Source organism: Chrysemys picta, chromosome 5 (genome assembly GCF_011386835.1).
Source record: "Chrysemys picta bellii isolate R12L10 chromosome 5, ASM1138683v2, whole genome shotgun sequence".
Taxonomy (NCBI): Eukaryota; Metazoa; Chordata; order Testudines; family Emydidae; genus Chrysemys; species Chrysemys picta.
The window spans coordinates 14,709,203-14,731,978 of record NC_088795.1 but is presented as its reverse complement, the minus strand read 5'-3'; the positions used below and the strand labels follow the sequence as shown (position 1 = coordinate 14,731,978).

At 48.0% G+C, this 22,776-nt stretch overlaps 1 protein-coding gene across 1 annotated transcript; it reads right to left on the bottom strand.

The window, feature by feature from the left end:
- Positions 1 to 6,850: 6,850 nt before the first annotated feature.
- FAM47E (family with sequence similarity 47 member E) lies at positions 6,851 to 22,389 on the bottom strand. The gene is made up of 7 exons (XM_042856466.2): positions 21,903 to 22,389; positions 20,416 to 20,573; positions 19,576 to 19,729; positions 14,240 to 14,419; positions 12,005 to 12,157; positions 9,938 to 10,015; positions 6,851 to 7,025 (listed from the first exon to the last, which is right to left on the bottom strand). The coding sequence occupies exons 2-7, from the start codon at positions 20,535 to 20,537 to the stop codon at positions 6,912 to 6,914; spliced, it is 801 nt and encodes a 266-aa protein (XP_042712400.2). The 5' UTR covers positions 20,538 to 20,573; positions 21,903 to 22,389; the 3' UTR covers positions 6,851 to 6,911.
- Positions 22,390 to 22,776: the final 387 nt, after the last annotated feature.

Here is a 22,776-nt window from a genome sequence, read left to right as displayed (position 1 = left end):
TTTTAATGCAGGATTAAGGGATTATACTGGTAAAGATTAAACTAGCAACTCAGGTAACTCAGTCTAAGGCCAGGTCTACACTACCCCCCTAATTCGAACTAAGGTACGCAACTTCAGCTACGTGAATAACGTAGCTGAAGTTCGAAGTACCTTAGTTCGAACTTACCTTGGTCCACACTCGGCAGGCAGGCTCCCCCGTCGACTCCGCGGTACTCCTCTCGCCGAGCTGGAGTACCGCAGTCGACGGCGAGCACTTCCGGGTTCGACTTATCGCGTCCAGACTAGACGCGATAAGTCGAACCCAGAAGTTCGATTGCCAGCCGCCGAACTAGCGGGTAAGTGTAGCCAAGGCCTAAGAGTTGTGGCTTTATACTCTAGATCCTTGATCCTAGTTTGGCAGTCATTAAAAACTGGTAATAACACTAAATGGCTTAACCTATTGATTAGCACAGGGGTGGGCAAACTACAGTCCACGGGCCGCATCCGGCCCACCAGCTGTTTTAATTTGGCCCTCGAGCTCCCGCTAGGGAGCGGGGTCTGGAGCTTGCCCCGCTCCGGCACTCCAACCGGGGAGCAGGGTCGGGAGCCGCTCGGTGCAGCTCCCGGAAGCAGCAACATGTCCCCCCTCCATCTCCTACACATAGGGGCAGCCAGGGAGCTCCGCTCCACATGATGCCCCCACCCCAAGTGCTGCCCCCGCAGCTTCCATTGGCCAGGAACCGCGGCCATGCCGCTGCTTCCAGGAGCCACTTGATTTAAGCGTCACCCAGAGCCTGCACCCCTGAGCCACCTTCCTGCGCCTCAACCCCCTACCCCAGCCCAGATCCCCCTCCTGCCCTCCATATCCCTTGGTCCCATCCCGGAGCACCTTCCTGAACCCCAAACCCCTCATCCTCAGCCCCACCCCAGAGCCTGCACCCCCAGCCGGTGCCCTCACCCTCCCCCCCCAGACCCTCCCTCCTGCCTCAGCCCGGAGCGCACTCCCGCACCCTGAACGCCTCATTTCTGGCCCCATCCCAGAGCCCACATCCCCAGCCAGAGCCCTCATCCCCTCCCGCACCCTAACCCCAATTTCGTGAGCATTCATGGCCCGCCATACAATTTCCATACCCAGATGTGGCCCTCAGGCCAAAAAGTTTGCCCACCCCTGGATTAGCACCAGACAAAGAATTTGGAAAGCTATCTCCATTCAGTCTTGGGAGCTAATTTTTAAAATCCATTCTTTTTATCCTTACCTAATTGTTGTGATTTGAATTCTAAAACCCATTAATGAGATCTTATTAGCAGCTATCTCGTTAGAAAAGAGAATGGCTAATTGGATGTCTGAGAGAATCTATTTCCAGTATGCGCTGTTCTTAATCTTTTAGTGTCATTGAGAGCAATACTGTGTCAGCTTAAGAGGACATAAAATGTCATTTAAATTTATAGACGCACAAGTGTACAGTCTTCACAATGGCTGAAGTTCCCTGGATGGCTGCATAAATACAGTGAGTTCATAATCTAAAACGGGTTTTCCCTTCTATACATATGATCTGTGCTTACTAACTTGGACAACTTCTCTGAGAATCTAGTCCAGCAAAGCATATACGCATATGCTTAACTTTAAGCGTGTACTCAAGGGCTTTGCTGAATGGGGATGAACTTAAGCACATGCTTAAAATTAAACACATGCTGAATTAGGCCCTGGATGAGAAGACCAGCGGAGCCTGGGGCCAACTGGACATCCTCACCAAGATTTTCTCTTTGTACATTGTCTTTGTTAGCACTGTATATGCTCAGAGGAGAGATGTGTATATGCAGCTTTGCCTTGCTATTTAAAACCTGTTCCTCCAAATTGCAATACGAGGAGCCAGTGATGAACTCCCAAAATCCTAAGAACCGGTTCCCTACCAGGTCCTCGGCGGCACTTCGGCGGTAGGGGGGTCTTCACTCGCTCCGGGTTTTCGGCGGCATTTTGGCGGCAGGTCCTTCACCCGGAGCAAGTGAAGGACACGCCGCCGAAGTGCCACCGAAGACCCGGTAGGGAACCGCGCGGTGAGTACAAGCCCCACGTGCCTGTCTCCCCCCCGCCACCCACCCATCCGACCCCAACCCATGTCATGCCCCCGACTGCCCCCCTCAGAACCCACAACTCATCAACCCCCCCATCCCCTGACCACCCTCTCCCAAAACCCGCCACACTAACTGCCCCCCAGGACCACACCTCCTACCCAACTCACCCCACTCCCTGTCCCCTGACTGCCCCACCCCCATCCATCACCATCCCGACAGATCCCCGGGATTCTCATGACTACCCAACCCCCTGTTCCCCGTCCCCTGACCGCCCCCCCCCAGAACCTCCGCCCCCTCCAACTGCTCCCTACCCCTTATCCAACCCCTCCTCCCAGCCCTGGCCCGGCCCCCTTACCATGCTGCTGTGTAAGGATGTCGCGCAGCCGCTGGAGCTTTCAGTCCCACCCCCTTACCCAGAGGTGAAAGCAAGAGCCGGTGCGCCGTACCAGGGTGGCCCGGCTTCCCCAGGGGATAATTTAAAGGGCCTGGGGCTCCCAGCAGGGGCTGGAGCCCGAGGACCTTTAAATTCCCACCAGAGCCCACTGCTGGAGCCCTGAGGTAGTGGCAGCGGGGCTCCGGGGGCTATTTAAAAAGTCTGTTGCTCCCGCGGCTATTTAAAGGACTGGGGTGGCAGAGGCAGCTGGAGCCCCCCGCTACCCCAGGGCTCCCGGAGCTATTTAAAGGGCCTGGGGCTCCCCTGCTTCTACCGCCCCGGCCCTTTAAATAGCCGCCGGAGCCCTGGAGTAGTGGCAGTAGAAGCAGGGTCCTGGGGTAACGGGGGGCTCCAGGGGCTATTTAAAGGGCCAGGGCTCCAGCTGCCTCTGCCGCCCCGGTCCTTTAAATAGCTGCGGGAGCCCCGCTGCTTCCCCCAGGGCTCCGGCGGCTCTGCGAGAGGGGGGGAAGTGGGGGAGGAGCCGGGGGACCTCCCCAGCTGGGAGCTCAGGCGGGCCAGACAGGACGGTCCCAAGGGCCACTGGAGTTTGCCCACCCGCCTGCCCCTTTAGGAACCGGTTCTACACCAGCTTCTAAATTTAGCAACCGGTTCTTGCGAACCGGTGGGAACCGGCTCCAGCTCACTGTTAACTTGCCATGGCATATATAAAGTACATGCAATTAATCCCTTTCTGGAGTTGGTTGCCACTTCCCTTTTAGACTTCTTTTAATATTTCTATTATCCTTGTAGTTTTTCTGTAACTGAATCTGGAGGGTTCAAATACTTTTGTTAAAATAAAGTAAGTGAATTGAAAGGGAGCATTGTTCTGACATAGTCTATCCCTGATAGTTATGGAAACATTGCGTAATCAGGGGCCTTTCACTGCTGAAGAATGTATTGCTACTGAATATTTAATACCTTGTGGGGAAAAAAGAATATGAAGGACAATGGAAAAACTAATGGGTCACATTCCCCAGTAATGGAGCTGTATTACTGGTGTACTTTATGTGCAATTGTCGAAGTGGCAAGGCTACTACTGAGGATAAGTTGAAAAGAACTAGGCTGACTTTCAGGCTTAGTTTGGTGGACGAGCAATTGGAAGAAAAAATATATTTTCTTTGTAAACTGAGCAAATCGGCTTCGGTGTCACTGAGAAGCAATAAACATGGAAACCCATAATGCTGTGTTTACAGAATCACTTTTCTGAATAGCTCTGCACAGCCATCTAGACATTTTGCTGGTGAAAAGTAAGACTGGAAAAAATAGTCTTTCCCAATAAAACATTAGAAATCACGCGTCCAAGTTGTTATAAGGTAAATGCTAACATAAATATATATAGTTCATGAAAGCAGTTTTTAAACTACACGCTACGGATTGTTGTTTTTGTTTGTTTATTTGTGTTTAAATAATCAAGCTTATCATATAACATCCTTCAAACTCCCTGACTCCAATGGGAATGCTGGTTCTTTCAGGTTTGTCTTGTAGGCTTGGTCTACACTAGGATCAGTTCTCACTAACTTCTCCCCCTTGCTGACATCAGTGCAGTTGAAATGGTGGTAGCAACACTGGTGTTATTGAGGGAGAATATGTATCAGTGTTTTGTTGATACTATAACAGAAACCTTTGGTTTAAAGCAGCTTGCGTGTACTGTTAATGAGAAGTGCTTCAGATTCGTAAGTGCCCTGTGGCTGCGCTAGAATGTACTCCATCGCCATTCATTTTTCTTTTAAAGAAGAATTTAAATGACATAACCACCTGTTCGTTACTGTCAGGATGATTCTCCTGTACCTCCTGAGGTCACAGCCTGCCCCAGAGTGAGATCCTGCAGATAAAGTCTCCTTCGCAGCTGGGGATGACTTCAGGGACTGCTCCAGGATTAGGTCTCTGCGTTCTGGGAAGCACTCTTCAGCATATTTATTCCTGCAACCTCTGACCCATGCTAGTGCTGGGCCTGAAGCCAAGGGACTGGTTCACCCCTGCATTACATTTTAAGCCAGTGTAACTCCACTGATTTCACTGGTGGGAATCTGACTTCTGCTACAGCCTGTGTACGCTGCTCTGTAAAAGCCCTGCAGCCAGCCAGCAAAGAGTTCTCACAGTGCAGGCACTGCAGAGCGCTCCCACACGCAGTCGTCTACGCAGGCTTCCTTGAAAACCAGGCCCCAAGATGGGCAGGGAGTCCCCACAGTCTACATGCTACAGGGATCCTAAGTTGCTGTGGAGCTGCCTGTAGGCACCCATGGAGTGGAAGCTTAAAACAGAGCAGCTCCTGGTTGCTCTAATTTACACTGGGGGCCACAGTGGCCCCCAGAAAATCCAGTTTAGAGACACCTTTGCCCCCTCTCCCCCCTGGCTGCAGCTTCTGTGCTGCACCTCCTGGAAGACACAGCACAGAGTCCCAGCCAAGGTGCCTTAGTGTCCCTCCTGGGGTATTCGGTCGGGCTAGGTCAGAGCAAACCTACCGCACATGGATGATGAAGTCAGCAGCCCATACACAGAGTCAGGTTCCCCCATCTGTAAGAGAGGGACAATAATGCTTCCCTCATCTAGGCGACTGTGAGCTTCTTGGGGCAGAGAATGTCTCTTATTCCACATTTGTACAGCACCTACCCTAGCACAATAGGGCCCCTCAGGCTTGACTGGGGCCTTGCGGCGCTACTTTCATACACCTCATAAATAACTGTGGCATGCTGGGTAAAACGTCTAGTCATCACAGCGCAGCAGAGACGAGCTGAAATCTTCAGAATGTAACAGTGCCTCCAAGCCAACTCTTAGCATGGCTGAGCAGCCAGGCCAGCTACCCTGCGTCTGGGATCCACTACCCCAAGTGAAAACAAACTTTTGTAGTGATAATCAGGATGGCCCATTTCAAACAGTTGACAAGAAGGTGTGAGTAACAGTAAGGGGGGAAATTAACATGGGGAAATAGTTTTTACTTTGGGTAATGACCCATCCACTCCCAGTCCTTATTGAAGCCTAATTTAATGGTGTCCAGTTTGCAAATTAATTCCAGTTCTGCAGTTTCTCGTTGGAGTCTGTTTTTGAATTTTTTTTTGTTGGAGTATTGTGACTTTTAGGTGTGTTATTGAGTGACCAGGGAGGTTGAAGTGTTCTCCGACTGGTTTTTGAGTTATAATTCTTGACGTCTGATTTGTGTCCATTTATTCCTTTGCGTAGAGACTGTCCGGTTTGGCCAATGTACACGGCAGAGGGGCATTGCTGGCACATGATGGCATATATCACATTGGTAGATGTGCAGGTGAACGAGCCCCTGATGCTGTGGCTGATGTGGTTAAGTCCTATGATGGTGTCCCTTGAATAGATATGCGGACAGAATTGGCATCGGGCTTTGTTGCAAGGATAGGTTCCTGGGTTAGAGTTTTTGTTGTGTGGTGTGTGGTTGCTGGTGAGTATTTGCTTCAGTTTGGGGGGCTGTCTGTAAGCGAGGACTGGCTTGTCTCCCAAGATCTGTGAGAGTGAGGGATTGTCCTTCAGGATAGGTTGTAGATCCTTGTTGATGCGCTGGAGAGGTTTTAGTTGGGGGCTGAAGGAGATGGCTAGTGGTGTTCTGTTCAGGAGCGGTGCCAGGGTTTTTGCCGCCCTAGGCAGCAGCACTCCTCCTCTGAGCATTCAGGGAGTCTGGGGTCTTCGGCGGCGGGGGTCCTGCCACTCCGCGTCTTCGGGGCACTTCGGCGGCGGGTCCCGGAGCGAGTGAAGGACCCGCTGCTGAATTTCCGCCGAAGACCCGGAGCGGAAGGTCCCCCCACCGCCAAATTTCCGCCAAGGGCGGCAAAATGCCACCCCCCAAATCCTGCCGCTCTAGACGACCACCTAGGGTTGCCTAGTGGAAGCGCCGGCCCTGGTTCTGTTACTTTCTTTGTTGGGCCTGTCGTGAAGTGGGTGACTTCTGGGTATTCTTCTGGCTCTGTCAATCTGTCCCTACTGTTACTCACACCTTCTTGTCAACTGTTTGAAATGGGCCATCCTGATTATTATTACAAACGTTTTTTTTCTCCTGCTGATAATAGCCCACCTTAATAGATTAGTCTCATTAGAGTTGGTATGGCAACACCCATTTTTTCATGTTCTCTGTATATATATATCTTCCTACTGTATTTTCCACTGCATGCATCCGATGAAGTGGGCTTTAGCCCACGAAAGCTTATGCCCAAATAAATTTGTTAGTCTCTAAGGTGCCACAAGGACTCCTCGTTCTTTTTGCTGATACAGACTAACACGGCTACCCCTCTGAAACTAAACTGGTGGCCCAAGTGGTTCTGTTTCAAATATATTTGATGAGCAATTTCTGAGGAAGGGGGAAAGAAACCAAATCAACACAGCTTAGAAATGACCATTACGGGAGCCTTCAGAACTGTTTATTTAGAGGAAACAAATGTGAGTTAACAAAGTCAGAGCTCTGCATTAATTAACGAGTGTGGAGAAAAAACCTGCCCTCTGCTCCTCGTGTCTTTTTAAGGCCCTTTGATGTCCCCTCTTTTGCTCCTTTACCATCCTTTGCAGCCAGCATCTGCAGAAGAAACTAAAGGAAAACATAGATTTAAAATACAGTTACTAGGAATGCATTTAAATGGCCAGCTACTGGCTACAAGATATAAAAGAACAAGTCACAGAGGATCAAGACACCAGTGTGCTTAGTGCTTTAACACAGATCTTTGTTTTTAATGGCATGAGACACGGAGCTGTTGGAAGGTGCATGAATGCAGTCTCCGGGGCAATCAAACTTCTTTGTCTCCATAGGTACCACACGGGCAATGGTGATGGAAGCTTCCCATGCAGTCATGCGCCAACCCCATCCTGAGCGAGCCAGAGCATCTTGATAGGTCAGAGGGCAACTCAGCTCCCATAGCTCATGCACTTTTTGCTCTCTCCACTGAGATCCCCTGAACAGGAAAGCCAATTAGTGCCAGCTGTGGGGGTGGCTTCTGTGATGTGGACAGTTGTTCACTGGGAACCGGGCTGAGAGTATGCAGCTCCAATGGCCTTTGGCCCAGATCCAGCCTTACTTCCTGCTGCTTTTTACAGGGAGTCGGCGCCTCGGGCCTGGGGAACTAATCAGATCTCTCTGTCCATGACAGTGTCCTAGCAAAACACACACACACAGTTTCCTCAGAAGTCATTGCTTCTCTGGGGAGGGGTAGGAGCTGTGGGAGGAGGAGACAGCCTGGCTTAACCCCTGAAATGCTGCCTTACTGACCTGGCACATGGAACAAAGCCAATGGCTGCTGGTCCAGGGCAGGGAAAAGACACCATGTTGTTTGCCCTGTTTTGGTTCAATGAGGCACAACCACTGAGCGCAAAGGGAGAGGTGAAAGAGAGCACAAGAATTAGGAGGAAAGGGACCCATCACCAGGTCACAGTCTGATTTCTCAGGAATTATGCTGTTTTCTCTGCTGTTTATGGTCCCCTTTCTCCCCTTCCCAGGCCTTGTGCTCGGTGGTTTAGTCAACATAATCTGGCTCTCCTACTGCTGAACCCACAAAGCAGTGTGATAGCGCAGCCATGCCTGATCTGCTGAGTCTAATGAGAGCCCCACCTGCCACCTTACTGCCCTAGCTCCAGCCCACCTTCTCCTGCCACCTTCTGCTGTCTTCCCACACCTAGCTGCTTGCATCTCCCTCATCCCTTCTCCCTCTTCACACTGCTGGCTGCCAGCACCACAAAGCCTCCTGAGGCATCACTGCAGACTTCACTTCCCCAATCCACCAAGATTGCACAACAAGAAGCACAACACCCAGTTCTAGCTGATAGGGTGTAGAGAGGGACTCTGGGGCTGATTGGGATGAGGGGGCACAACTTGGAGCAGGAAGACGTGGATTTTCTGCATGAGGTAGCTAATGGAACTTATTCCGGTGTGGGAAGGGGTGAAAGGGAAACTCTGCTTTGGGATTAGAGGACCAAAGGGGAATAGGGAGACTGACCTCAGACTGAGGGAGAAGAGAAACTCATCTGGAAGCAGGGAGCCTGGGCTAGGAGGGGCAAGATCCAAGAAGAAAGGAGCGGACTCTAAGAATGGGAAGGTGAGCAGAAAGAGGATGAATGAACAGATGGTAAGGCCAAGAAGAGGAACACAACACAGAGAGGGGAGATCAGAGGAATGCTGACCATAATTGGGGTGGGGGCAAAAATGTGCAAGCCAAACCATCTGAATCCAGGATGATGTGAATATCGTTTATTTGTGTAGGTGATAAGAAGGGTTTTTATTGACAGATATAGGGGAGGGACCATCTCTGTTCTGCAGCCTTCTTTCCATCTTCACCTGCAGCTTTTCTAGCTTTGCTTCTTCCTGTCTGGTCTGTCACCCACTTCATTTTCTTCTTTTTGCCTCCATCTCTCCATTTTTCTTCGAAGGTGACTGATTTGGCGCCATTCAGTGCCAGCCTGTCACAATGTTTGGCCCGGGGGCCAGACCTAACCTATCATATATAAATGTGTATAATATGGTCAAGATGAGTCCCAGGCACCAGATGACGTGCAAAATCCCCACGTTTCCTGGGGAGTCCCAGACACCTCTAACGGGGATGTGTCTTCTTTGCCTATTGACTGCCTGACGGCACCAATTTCCACTGAGCAAAACACTTCCAGTGCTGCCTCACCCATGTACCAGGCCCATCCCTGTGAACTGATGACCTCCAGTGGAAATCCAGCACTTGGAAATGATTCTGCTTTCAGCCACAGCGTGGAAACTGTGGAGGATGCTGCAGCCAAAGGGTTAAGCAGAAAAGACAATGGTTACTTCTTGGCAAGCGATGAGTGCACCATTAGATGCAATGAGCCAAGGGGCAGTCTAAGGCCTGGCCTTCCTTGTCGAGCTCTGAATGAATGGCCTATGAGGAGGGCTCTTTGTTGGGTTGAGAGTGGCCATGACGAAACACTATCTTGCAGCATGTCCTGCTGAGGTGTCTCGTGCAGCCTTCACCATCCCCGTCCAAACTGCGCTCGCTGCTACCATGTTTCAATGCCATCGTTGCCAGCAGGGGTCAAGCCTAGGTTCCCTGACCAGTGTGAGTTGTTTTGAACAAGAACTGACCTACCCGAAGCTATTTTACAGCCTTGAGGCCAAATTGAGACCCGATAGGGCTGGTGTTTGGCTTTGGTGAACTTCCACCCCTTGCCATAATCAGGTCTGAATTTGGCCCCAGGGCTAAGAGCACAGTTCAGTAACAGCTGTATCATGGTATCCTGACGTGGTAAGGACTGTAGTGTTCCTCGCTAGGTTGTGTACAGCATGGTTTTATAACATGGTTCTCACAGGGCTCTAAGACTAGCCATCCTTGTCAACCCTGGTCAGTTACACTGGGCTAGAAACAATGATGCTTAAACCAAGATGCACTGAGCACATCTCTTTTCCCAGAGTGCACAGGGCCAGAGGCATCCCGGTCTGTCATTGCTACTGCTCACATCAGTGGGCTTGTTACGCTCTCGCTGACTTACCTCAGGCTTCCGGTAGCCCTTCCTTTCGAGGAATTCCTTAAAAGCATGTGTTCCATGGAGCTGCATGACTTCTGCCTCCTAGGAGAATTTCCAAACCAAATTAAGGGAACACTCAAGAATAAATCTCACAGATTTATTTGTTTTTTCATGCCCTCATTCATACAACAAGCCAACAAAGCAAGAAAGGGACAGGGAAGGTTATTTCCGTGAAAGTCTCACAAATATGGTAAACTCCATTTCTAATTAATCTCATGCATTGTAGTTCATTCAAGAGATAATTTCTGATTTGCTATTTTTACGGCAATCCAGGTGTTTCATAAGCACTGAATTGCGACGAGACAGTATGTCATTTTTCAGTGAGTGTTGTAGCAAGTCAGTAATTACTAGGGATTATTTTGTAAAGTTGTTGTAACCATCTGGAATTCCCACCCAACTTTTATCACAACATACACACATGAGACATGGTCCAAAATTACTCCCACTCTGAGGTTCACATTTATTGTTAACTGAAATAATAACAAAAAGACAAAGCTTTCTTCTGAACGCCGTTGTTCCTTGGGCTTTTCCCCCACAAGCTCTCCTGCCCCTACCAGACACTCAAACCTTTTCAGACTGCTGGGTTAGAGCTGATAAGACTGAAATTGTCCAGGAGAGTGAGTCCGCAGAAAATCTCTGCATCATTATGCCAAGTTCTAGAACCTGCCACCTTCTCACATTTTAAAGCAAAAACCATGGGACTGATATTTCTTTATTCAAATTCTGCAAACCAAAACTATCCAACCACCCTCACTTTTATGAGTAGTGTACCCCTGTTTATTCTGTCTCTTGAAGTGTTAAGCTTTTCAAGTTTACTCAGAAAGTGCAGCCCTTTAGTCGGATGAGAAAGTGTATCAATTTTAACGTCTTTAATGTCAGGCCTTTGAGAGGCTGATGTACATCTTACTTCTATACTTATTTGCTAGAACAAAAGGGAAAAACTAAAAAAAAAGGAAAAGGAAATAGTTGCAAAATGAAGAAGTCTCTGTTTATCAATTTGATAATAATAAATAATATATGCAATTATTATAAATATTTCTATAGCACTTCTGTCTGAATAGCTAAATGAATTTTGCATTCATTAACTTCTTTTACCTCACCATATACATACCCCTCTGAGGTAGGTAAGATATATAGAGACCACTTCCCCCATCACTGACAATCAGCCATCTCGGGGATGAAGCACACCAACTATTTAATATTGCACAACAAAGCTATACCACAGATTGGTCCAGGAAGTGGAGAAAAATACCATCTCCAGTTAAAAATGCAGAAGGAATTTAGGAAGTCAAATTCATAGATGGAATTTGACCAAATAGCAGGTTAACACACATGGCCTTCCTGGGATAGTTAAGACTACAAATGAACAAGTCTTTCGGCCAGATCCTAGTCTCTGATAAGGCTGCAACTATGCGATTCTTTAGTGTCAACAAGACCATAGAGTTGGGCCTGCTTATAACACTGATGAAATTGACCCTTTGTTTACATGGGTTGAGACTGTGATCAACAATAATTCCTTCTGAGCTGGAATTGTACATGCTTAGTCTCAGACTGGGAGTGAATTTTTACTGCCAAATGTGAAAGGCGTTTAATCTGGTCTTGAGATGCATGGAAGCAGAGAGAAACATTTTTCATCAGCATTAAATGGTCATGAAACTAGAACCCATTGAAGTAAACATTGTGACTGGCTTTTAGGTCTTCTTTTGGACTCGGCACTTACACAAGGCGCTGTTGTGCCCCCACCTGGGATGGATCATGGGAGTTAGGACGTTTGTACAATTGTCTATTTGTTGTGCTTCTACAGTGCTGAGCTGTGAGGCCATGATCCATGATTGGGGCCTCCAACTGTCACAGAATACAAATAATCAATAATAATAATAGTCAGGAGGGTGGGTGATATGAACCATTCCCCTCCCACTAGAACTGAGTCAGATAGCATATGGTGTGCAGGAGTGTTCCAGTAACAACGTATGTTCTGCAGCCTTGAACTAGGATGAGAATGTCACCACCGAGATTCCAGAGATGCAGTACCTTTTCACTAAACCGCTTCCTTAAATTCTGAATGGCATCAGCTGCTGCTTTGGGATCCTCTAAAGGCTCATTTACTCTCTGTTTTCTCCACGTTTTTGGGTCAAGGTACCAGGCTCCATACCTGATCTTCTCCCATTTGGGCTGGTAGCCACCCTGCACAATAAAATCATAATGATTAGGAATATCCTCTAATCATGTTTGTAGGTCTGACTCACCTCCCACAATGTGTATGCGAACCACTGCCCTCTACTAGCTGGAATGGCAGCCCTGGTCGATGGATGAGATCAGGTGCTCGGGTACCATAGTGGTGAGTGCAAGATGGAGTCAATTGTGTCCCTTTCTGGTGCCTATAGCAGATGTAAGTCCTATTACTGCTATATAAGTGTGAGGTATTTCACTAGCTACCCCTAGCAATAGCAATATAATAAAAAGTACTAATTTTCATCACCATTGATTCTTCTACTATTCATTAGACTTCGGATAGTAAATCATTCTCTCCATGTTCTCCTACCTACATCTCTATACTAGTGAGTTTTTCTTTCTCATAGACAAGGACATAGACAGGAATTCAGGTTTAACTAGAAGCTGTCAGTTTCCCTTGGAAATATTCCTCAATAATAAAATAGAAAGCGAAACAGAGGGGCAAAATCTATGCGGGGAGTAGAGTGGAAAGGAAGAAGAGCACATGGAGCTGTGGGAGGGGCTTCAGCTGAAATGAATTAGCGAGGAAGAAAGTTATCCTTTTCCATTCACTCTCCTGCACTCATCTACATTGAGCAGAAGGGCTGCCCAAAGGCGCACCAAAAATAGAGTAACACAAAATATCCCAACACCTAACAGCAGCTTGCAAAACTCTTAATCTCAAACACCGATCCCCCAACATAGTCAGCCTGTGCAAAAACTTGGACATAGATCCTGATAGAGCCCTTGGGAATTAACATTGTCTACGCCCTGGGGTTGTCTGACCACTGATTAAAGCTGTGGTTCTCAACCTTTTCATACCAGGACCTGCTGCCCATTTAATGACATAGCAAGGGCAGGATGGAGACAACCTTATTGACACATGTTCATGCTATAGGAGGTGACAAAGCATCACCTTGCAGAATTAACATATTTCCTTATTATACTACTTTAAAAATCAGACTGTTTTCAAGGATTATGAATATGAGTATAGATGTCTCTCTTCGTTGTATGTGACATTACAGAATGGCCAGCAGGTGGCATTTCAAGACCATTAGTCTGCATAAAAAGTTCCGCACCCCATATATAGTGGAGAGACTATTTCCTTTGGTTTTTGTAAAACGGGCTTTTGAGGATCAATATTCTCCCTTCCCTCTGACCCCAATTTGGGTCCAAGGAGAGAATTTCTAATGATGACCCAATGAAAAGGAGAGGAACACATGGAAACAAAACTAGCAAATCTGGCGTTAGTATCAGAGCTCTCTAATCAGTACAAGCTCTCGGAATGATCTCCTGGGGGCTATATATTCTTTACGTTTTCTGCCATTAAAAGCTTGGAGGCAACCACTGGAGAGGTGAGTTGTTTCTCACGGGGACTCAGATGATGGGGTAAGTAAAGCACAAGCCATGCCCTTCCACATGGCTAGTGGGCTCCCCATTCAATGACTGGGGACCTAGTAGGCTTGAAAGGAGGAATATGAGACACTGCAAGATAAAAGTCATTTACTATGGCCGTGAAAATTCCCTGTTGAAGCCTAGTAGAAACAGCTCAAAATAAGAGAGATCAAATCTAATATGTATGCCCTGCAGTTTCTGCTGAATCCGATATTTCTCTTCCTAGGTACAATAGCAAATATCATTTTACAGGTCATCTCTTGCCAGTTGTTTTCGAAACATAATGAAAGTGGTCCCAAACCCACTTTTGTTCCACTGAGGACAATGGTAGTTTTGCCTGCAGTAGAATGGAAGAATCAGTCCCAACTGTGATAGCGAATAGCAGAGAAGCAGAATGAAATACTAGCTAATACATACTAGAAGTAATATAGATTTGATTGCTGATCATAGACAGAGTATAGAATTATGGACACTGCCATTGATTTGATGTGGAAGGCGCTCAGACACTATGGTAGTGCGTGGCAGTATAAATGGCTAAGACTAAGATAACATAACACAGTACAAAATATAGGGCCTGAGAGGTGCTGAGCACCCTGAACTCCCATTGAAGTTAATAAGAGCTGCAGGTGTAGCTTGTTTAGTTTTCCCTGGCCTGCTTACCTTAGGAGGACCCTTTATAGCTTTCAGGGAGGATGAAACCTCCAGACGCTTTCTCAGCTCCGGTGGCACATTGTTTATCTCCACCACTTCCACAGGCATAGTCAGCGTGGGCTTGGTTTCAAAACCGGTATCAAACAGCCTCATGATGGTATCTTCATCGAGGTTATAATGTTCTCCTCCCTGCAATAATACGCCAAGCGCACCGTTAGGAGGTAGCAGGAGGCAGTTGTCAAACACACCACACTTGGGGGGTGGGGGAAATATTTACAACATACTGGTAGAGAGCTAGATGTTCAGCAGATTGGGGACAGGCACCATTGCCCAGCACCAGTTCCAGCCTGGCCCAGGACAGTGGTTACCAACAGCTGTTATCTATTTACGCAGATCATTACCAATCTGCTATCTGCCCTGCTCAGTAGGATTGAATCCTGTTACATGCTGTGAGCTGGCCCTTTAAGGCAGTGGCCCTCAACCTTTCCAGACTACTGTATCCCTTTCAGGAGTCTGATGTGTCTTGGGTACCCCCAAGTTTCACTTTACTTAAAAACTACTTGCTTACAAAATCAGACATCAAAATGCAAGAGTGTCACAGCACACTATTGCTGAAAAATGGCTGACTTTCTCATTTTATATAATTATAAAGTAAATCAATTGGAATATAAATACTGTTCTTACATTTCAGTGTATGGTATACAGAGCGGTATAAACAAGTCATTGTCTGTATGAAATTTTAGTACTCACGTCGCTACTGCTTTCTATGGAGCCTGTTGTAAAACTAGGCAAATAGCTAGATGAGCTGATGTACCACCTGGAAGCACTCCGCGTACTGCCACGGGTACGTGTACCCCTGGTTGAGAACCACTGCTTTAAGGGAACCGGGGGTCAGCCTCACCTCTTATCTCAGAGCAGGCAGGTCATTTGATGAGGGACCCGGAGACTAAGAACCAGGCCTGCTTAGAGGTGCCCAACTCCCACTGACGTGCCGTGTGATTTGGGTACCAAACTCTCTTGCGTGCTTGTGAAAATCCCAGCCTAGATTCCTAAACAGGCAGAAAGTGCTTTTTTTCCCCAGGAACTAATGCTGTTTCCTGGAGACAGATCCACATTAGACTAGAAGATTAGGGGCTTCCAGAGACTGAAACCAAGTCTTGCATCACACGCCTTGGGACACAACTTCTTGTGATGCTAAGTCACCATGCCCCTCTTTGAAACGGTTCTTCTTAGTTCCTCTTTGCTTTCCTGGTGTAGGAATTCAAGAAGTATGTCAAAGGTCCCTTTACCATGTGCTGCTCTGATCAGAAAAAGTCCTTTCCCACCCAGTCAGATCAGTTATACAGTAAAACAAGACGTGAGCACATGACACACTGCAACACAGGGGTCAGAGATTCTGTAACTTCCGGTCTGGTTTCTATTTTGAAACAGGTCACTGAAGGCCATTTGTGCTCTGAGTGGGATACGAGGGCGGTGCTAGGCATACAGTCCCCTGAGATTGACAGGTCTAGTGCCTACCATGGCGTTCTCTTAAAGTCCGGGGACCGGGCACAGTGGGGAAGGCAGAGAATGGCTAGCCTCTGAGCACTCCTTGGCACACTCCAATGTCAAGGGCGAGGACAGAGGTAGAATGGCCAATGCAGCCCACATTTCTCATATCGCATTTCCCAATCCTGCTCCCTAATACTATCCTGTCCATTTCAATCCCAATTTTAAAGCAATAGCACTTGGCCACAATGAACACAGAAAACATCAGATCATGTGAGAGTCTCTGTCACACGAAACAATGGCTTAGTGTGCTAGGAAAGTGATGGCATTGCTTGATCACACTCCTACTCTGCTTCTTAGAGGGGATGGAGCGAAGAGCCACGCCGGATAACTGAAGATACCGCTGCTGGGATAAGCAGCCGCACAGTTACAGGGATGCTGGACACCTGCCCTTCCTTCTGAACAGCTACTGGAACATCTATTTTCCATACTGGGCTAAATCCTGGGAAGTGCTGAGTTGAAATTACTGGGAGTTGCAGGTGCTTGGGGGGTTCAGGGCTCCCCGTTCCATGGAAAGACCTGTGGACATAGGCCTCGGGGAGGGAAAACTTGGCTATGATCCCCTTGGGGGGGGCATTGCAAGGAAATCTGACTTCCTGCTCAGATGTGGCAGTAATGGGGCGCCTAGTAAAACCGATGATTCCATGACTGGGCTGGGCTCCACAGGACCGAGGGATGGATCTGCACCCAGCAGATCCCAAGATCCACAGGAGGGCAGGGCCGTGCGTATCCATCTGACTCTAGATCTCAGGGGTTCCTGGAGCCCCTAATGGGTCTATACTCCCAAGGCCTCCCCTGGACACAGCTGCCCCCATGATCCTCCTTAAAGGGGTTCTCCAGCAAAGAGGGGCTCTCTGTTAACAGTAATACGGGGGGAGCTGCAGTACCTCTTCCTAGTAATCTGCACTGCTGTAATCACAAAGCGGCTTCCCTAGCCCCACCCCCAGCTCAAACTCCCAAATTTGTCCCCATGAGGACCAATTCATAACCCCATGGAGAGCCCTTTGAGGATCCCGGAAGGAGGGTGGGGACAGTGCTGAAGAGATGGCTTATCCCACTCCTCTGCCCCCATTTCAAGCAGAGCAAGACGAGGAATCTGTGTATAGACAGCCCTCCATGCACACAATTCTGGGGCATGTTCTGCTCCAGGCTTTGGGCCTGCTCCTGCTCCCTTTGAAGTCAATGACAAAACACTCATGCCCTGATTTTGAGAGGCATTGAGCACTCACAGCTCCCAGTGAAATCTGAGTTTGGACAGCACCAATGGGGCCTAGTCCATGACTGGAGCTCCTCGGCGCCACAATAATACAAGTAAATAATAATAGCAGGACCTGTGGGTACTCAGTACCTCAGTGCTTTCCATGAGGCAGGACTGGGGAACAGGGTCCACTCCTTGCAACCTTGTATTTTACCCTCCCTTGTTTGTAATCAACCTCTTAGCAGCCCGGAAACAAAGGGTCCGTCTGTCCCCAGTGGCCCAGTCTTCCTCCAGCACTGCTCACATAGAGATTTTGCTGTGTTTCCAGCGCAACAGGTGCCGACACGGTGGCCTTTTGTCCCCTTATCAAGCTTTATACCCCCCCCCGGTGATAGGAGTCAAGGGTTATTTTGCAAACAGAGCCTCATTCTATAAGCAGGTAGACATGAGCTCCGTTGCAGCAAGGCAAAGGTATTTTTAGCTAAAGGCTGCTGCCGTGCAGTAGGGGGTATTCACTCCTTACAATCTCATTTCTAGGGAATTCCTTTCTCAGATGCACCATGGGGGCATTTAAACATAATCCGCATTTGGAATGGGAGGGAAGACACACGCCACCAGATGATTTGTTATCGTACAGTAGGTCCAGTGGGTCTCCTAAGGTAACCGTATTTCCCTTTACGGTCTCTGTCCCGAGACCCTTCACAAGGCTATTGACATACATGATTTTCGAAGGATTTGTTGACACAATGGGTCAGATCTTCAGTCCCTCGGACATCATAAAGCAGACAGATACCTTTCCCTGGCACTGGGGAATTCCCAGCCTCCTGCTTGGTGTAGAGGGTTGTGTCAAGGGCAGGACTGTAACATGCTGTGCTCCTGCCAACCCTCCCCAGCAAAACAGCTTCTCGGGAGCCATTTCAAACTGGCCCATATCCGAACAACTCTTAGGCTGCTCTATTTTTGAGCCAGAAGCTGCCAGTCGCAGGATCAGGAGAACTCTGAGCCAGCTTTGTCTCGCTCAGTGCAGTCAAGGATTGAAGCTGGTATTTTACTATTTGTACATATTAAAGCGACTAGCATGAATCCAGAGAAACACTGACATTGTTTTCTGCAAAACAACTGTATTTCTATTGAGCTGTTTGAATGACTGAGCAAACGATAACATAAACCAGGCTAGCAAATGACTCTACTTAAAGCCTTCAATTCCCATGACATAGGTGAGACTCAAAGGAGAGAGTTTGGTCTTTGACAGAAGATGGACTCTTGAGACAAAGCAGGCACTGGTCTGGTCTGGAGACTACAGTCTGACTTAGATCCACAGCTATAGATAGCCACAGTGAGAAGATGCTGTGAAATCCCTGGTTATCCAAGACCTCTCTGTACTAAGTGGCACACTATAAGAGTATGTCTGAACACTGCTATGTAAATATTCAGGATCCAGGGGCCTGCTCTTGCTCCCGTTGAAGTTCATGGGACTTTGGCCGCTGACTTCAGTGAAAGCGTAACCAAGTACCCCAGGTCTGAAAGCACTTGGGATGGGATTTTCAAAAGCATTCACCATTGTCCTAACTCTGTTCCCATGGCGGTCAATGGAATCTTTACCATTGACTTCAATGGAAGCCGAGTTAGGCCAATGCAGAGTGCTATTTAAAATCCCAGGCATGGCGTGTAGATAATGTTTTCACCCCATAGAGAGCCATGCCAGAAGCATTCCCCAAACTCTGCCCCATCTTAAACCCACCTGATCCCACTGACATTTGTGGTGCTGCAGTAACACTCAAGTTAGAATTTGGCTCCTAGAGAAAGGGAATGTGCCGATATTTATTTGCACATTTTTAAACTGTTTCAGAGTAGCAGCCGTGTTAGTCTGTATCCGCAAACTGAAGAACAGGAGTACTTGTGGCACCTTAGAGACTAACAAATTTATTAGAGCATAAGCTTTCGTGGACTACAGCCCACTTCTCCACGAAAGCTTATGCTCTAATAAATTTGTTAGTCTCTAAGGTGCCACAAGTACTCCTGTTCTTCTTTTTTAAAATGTGTCCATCATAGTAACCTGTGTTCACTAAAACCAATGCCTGAATTGCTGAGTCACTGTCAATCAAAAAAATTGGCCCTGACTCCAAAATGATGCAGTTAAATCTAACCAATAACTCCCCCTCCACACGTCTCTCAGGCAAAAGCTTGAGTAAACAGATGGACTTGGCAGACTTACAGAATAAACTGATTTGTGGTTTGCTTTGCATTTGGGCTACTTCAATTACACTTCTGTAAAAGCAGAATAAGGGTTAACATTGTCAGACTTGGGTGCCTCAGGTTAAGCACCTAAAACCATATTGAGGCTGGGATTTTCAAAAGCGACTATGGGAGTTAGGCTCCAAACTCCCAGTGACTGTCAATGGAAGTTGGACCTATATCTTTCAAGAGGTGCTGAGCATCCGCATCTCCCATTGCCGTCTGTGGAAGCTGTAGTGCTCAGGGCATGTTAGCTGAGGGACCCACTTAGGAGGTAGATGCCCTTCGGGTACCCAAGTCTGAAAACATTAGCCCAAGTCATTACTGGACTGCTGGGATAGGAGGGTTTTGGTTTTCAACTTACCCAAGAAGCAACCCAGTCACAAAACTCCTTAGTCACTTGCTTTACGTTCTCATCATGGGGAGGAACGTACCTCCGTCTGGCTGCCTTCTCTCTTGCGGCTACCTCTTTCTTGGAAAACCATGTGTATGGACTCTTGCCTTTAGACTGCTTGAGGCTGAAGAGATGGATATGACACAGTTATTCGCAGTCTGTAAGTGCCTCTCATCAGCACAAATGCGTTCCTGCGGTTTCAGATCTGTGGGGTTTGAATAATTGTCTCTGTGCCTGCTGCTCCCAGCTTGCAAGTCATACTTCCTTCTGTAAGGAAGATACTGCAGCTGCTTCTTCTGCAGAGTCCCCTTATTATAGAGCTGGCTGCCCTCAGCAGGCCTACAGCACAGAGAGATTTACGTGCAGATCTTTACAGTCTGCAGGGAGACCAGCAGCTAGGTTCTGAGACAAAGCCCACTGGAGACTATGGGAATCTTTCCATTGGCGTCAATGGCTTTGGATCAGGCCCATAAAGACTTATGTGCTGAAGCCCTACTAAGCCAGCCAGCCCTGGGAAGCCTCCTGGATGTGTCTCATCAGAGGAACCAGGCAGAAGACTTCAATATCGACTGAGCCGGCTCTCCTGTTTAGCTAGAGCCCAGTTACTAGAAAGGTTGGGGTGTCCCCAAGACCTTTTAAAGCTGAACTGGGGCAGGGTATGGAAGCCACCCACCCACAGAAACATTCAGCTCCTCTCTTTCAACACATTTCATTTCAGAGGAGAGAGACTGGACTGAACTCAGGCCCAGCAGCAGAAGGTGGAATCAGATGGCCCTGGGTGCTGCTCGCTCTGTCCTGTCCAGTACTCACAGTGCTGATGGCCTGGGGCTTATTTCTTTACTTTTCCCATCCTCCAGCTGAAACAGCTCTTGCTGAGGGGTGTGGCTCGCCTGGTCACGATCCTTGTATCCAGCTTTACTATGCAAGCACATCTCCGGGTCCAGGATGGTCACAACCTCTTCGAAAAGCTGAGAGCCAAACAAAAAAAGAGCACATGTCCAAAAACACCTCACACCCACGGAGCCTACATAGGAGACCCCATTACAGATCATGTGCCCTGCCTTAGCTTCCCCATCAGCATGTGATGAACCATTCTGTGACCTGATCTTGCCATGAACAGAGCCAGGATTCCTTATTTATCCTCAAATTCAAGGGGCTTTCATAGCCCAATGAATACAATCACCTTCATTGTCTTACTGCTTCTTAACCTTTGAGCAGTATGATCCTTCTCAGCATTCTGCACTGTACCACTGAGGATGAATATATTCACCCTGAGTTCGCTGTGGCCCCCAGTACAAGGCCTGCCATCTCCCTGCTTCTGGTCCCTCTCTCTCCAAAAGACCATGATAACCTTCCCCTATTCCACCTGAGAGTGGAAAGCTTAATGCTTCCCACGCACTTTCACTCCCTGCCCCTGGCTTGCTTGCATGGAGTCCTTCAGTGTCAACCACCCACCCCCCCGCCCCAAATCATAAGTGCAGGTGTGCACTGACTAGGCCCGTTGTTTCCCAACAGAAGAGAGGTTGGGAGGGACCCCAGAGCAGAGGAAGGAAGGATTCTGGGGAAAAGTAGTTATTCAAGAGTCAGACCAGGGTCCAGATCAGGGCAGGACCCACATCAGGCAAGACTTTGGCTAATTTTAATACAAGAGAGGGATAATCCATTCATTGCCCTGGAACAGCCAGTTATATCTGGAGGTGTGCCCAGTGATGTAAACCAACTGATCGCTGTATAATCTACCAGATATGGAATCATGTGGTAGACTATTAAAGGAGCCCATTTTTGTATAGTGGCCCATGTTGATGGCTGAGTGGGAGCAGGTTCACTGACTGAACACAAATAGTGTGACAAATCTCAGAATATTAGCAGGGTGTCTCAGAAGCCTGCCGGTGACTGCTGTCAGTTCAAATCTCTCCCTATCTTTAAGGTCACCTTCCCACGACCAGGGCTGGCCGATCGCAGGCAGCAATTGGAAAAAAAAAAAAAAAGCCGCGATCGGCGGCGGCAGTTCAGCGGCAGGTCCTTCGCTCCTAGAGGAGTGAGGGACCTGCCGCTCCCGAATTGCCGCAGGTGCGCCCCTCTCCCTTGGCCGCCCCAAGCACCTGCTTGTTAAGCTGGTGCCTGGAGCCGGCCCTGCCCACGACAAGTCAGCTTTAGTAGACGTTCAATTTGTAGGAAATAACATTGTTTTAAAATACCCGATGAGAAAAGCTGGGTCTGGATTACTTTTATATTTAAAACATGCTAAAAGGATGTTCAGTCTTGAGGAAAAACAGCAGCAACCGTGCGGACTTTACCTCTGGAGGGATGCTTTCTTCCAGGTGAGGGTAGAGTGCAAGGGGGTGTTGGCTCAGGCAGCGTTCTGTCTGTGCAATGTGATCCCGCCTGGCTCTCTGCAATGGACTGAGCCTGGACTGTCTTGTAAACGTTTTCCTTGCCTTCTGCTGGGATGCATTATTTGGTAGAACAATCGGTAAAAGCCCCTTTGTGCCACGGATTATGATGTTGTCAGATGGAGCAGGGACACCACTTCTGAAATCATCCAGGCCACTTTTCAAGAATCTCCAGCGCTGGCTGTTAAGAGAATCTGAGAACTTCGCTTTGTTGCTGTGCTCTCGAAAGCTCTTAGAAGGCAATTTCTCCTTGTACCTGAGACCAAACGCTGCTGGTCAGTGCTTAAAGTAAGGGGGATGAGTTTTAACAAAGCACAGTAACATCTCTGCCACCTGTCCAGCTCAAATATGAACTCACCATTCCATGCCATTCCCTTGCCAGACTGAGACTCTGCAAAATACACAGGGAGGTGTTATATATATGGAGATATACCTCTCTCATAGAACTGGAAGGGACCCCAAAAGGTCATCGAGTCCAGCCCCCTGCCTTCACTAGCAGAACCAAGTACTGATTTTGCCCCAGATCCCTAAGTGGTTCCCTCAAGGATTGAACTCACAACCCTAGATTTAGCAGGCCAATGCTCAAACCACTGCCAGATCAGAGCCATATGCTTATGTTCAAATGGTCTGTCCTAAAATGCAGACCTGGAATTGTCAATAAAGTTGGCCTGATTTTCAGAGATGATGAGCAGCCAGGACTCCAGCTGAAGACCAGGAGAGCTTCAGCTGTTCAACAGCTCTGAAAATCAAGCCCAAATATTCATTTATTAAATCCTCT

Excerpts from the sequence above, each read along its gene's own strand:
- FAM47E (XM_042856466.2), bottom strand. The coding sequence starts at position 20,537 with ATGTGCTTGCATAGTAAAGCTGGATACAAGGATCGTGACCAGGCGAGC. Across the intron at positions 14,420-19,575 it reads GTGACTGGGTTGCTTCTTGG|GGAGGAGAACATTATAACCT; the intron begins GTAAGTTGAAAA and ends GTATTATTGCAG. Across the intron at positions 7,026-9,937 it reads AGGGCTACCGGAAGCCTGAG|TTTCTTCTGCAGATGCTGGC; the intron begins GTAAGTCAGCGA and ends GTTTTCCTTTAG.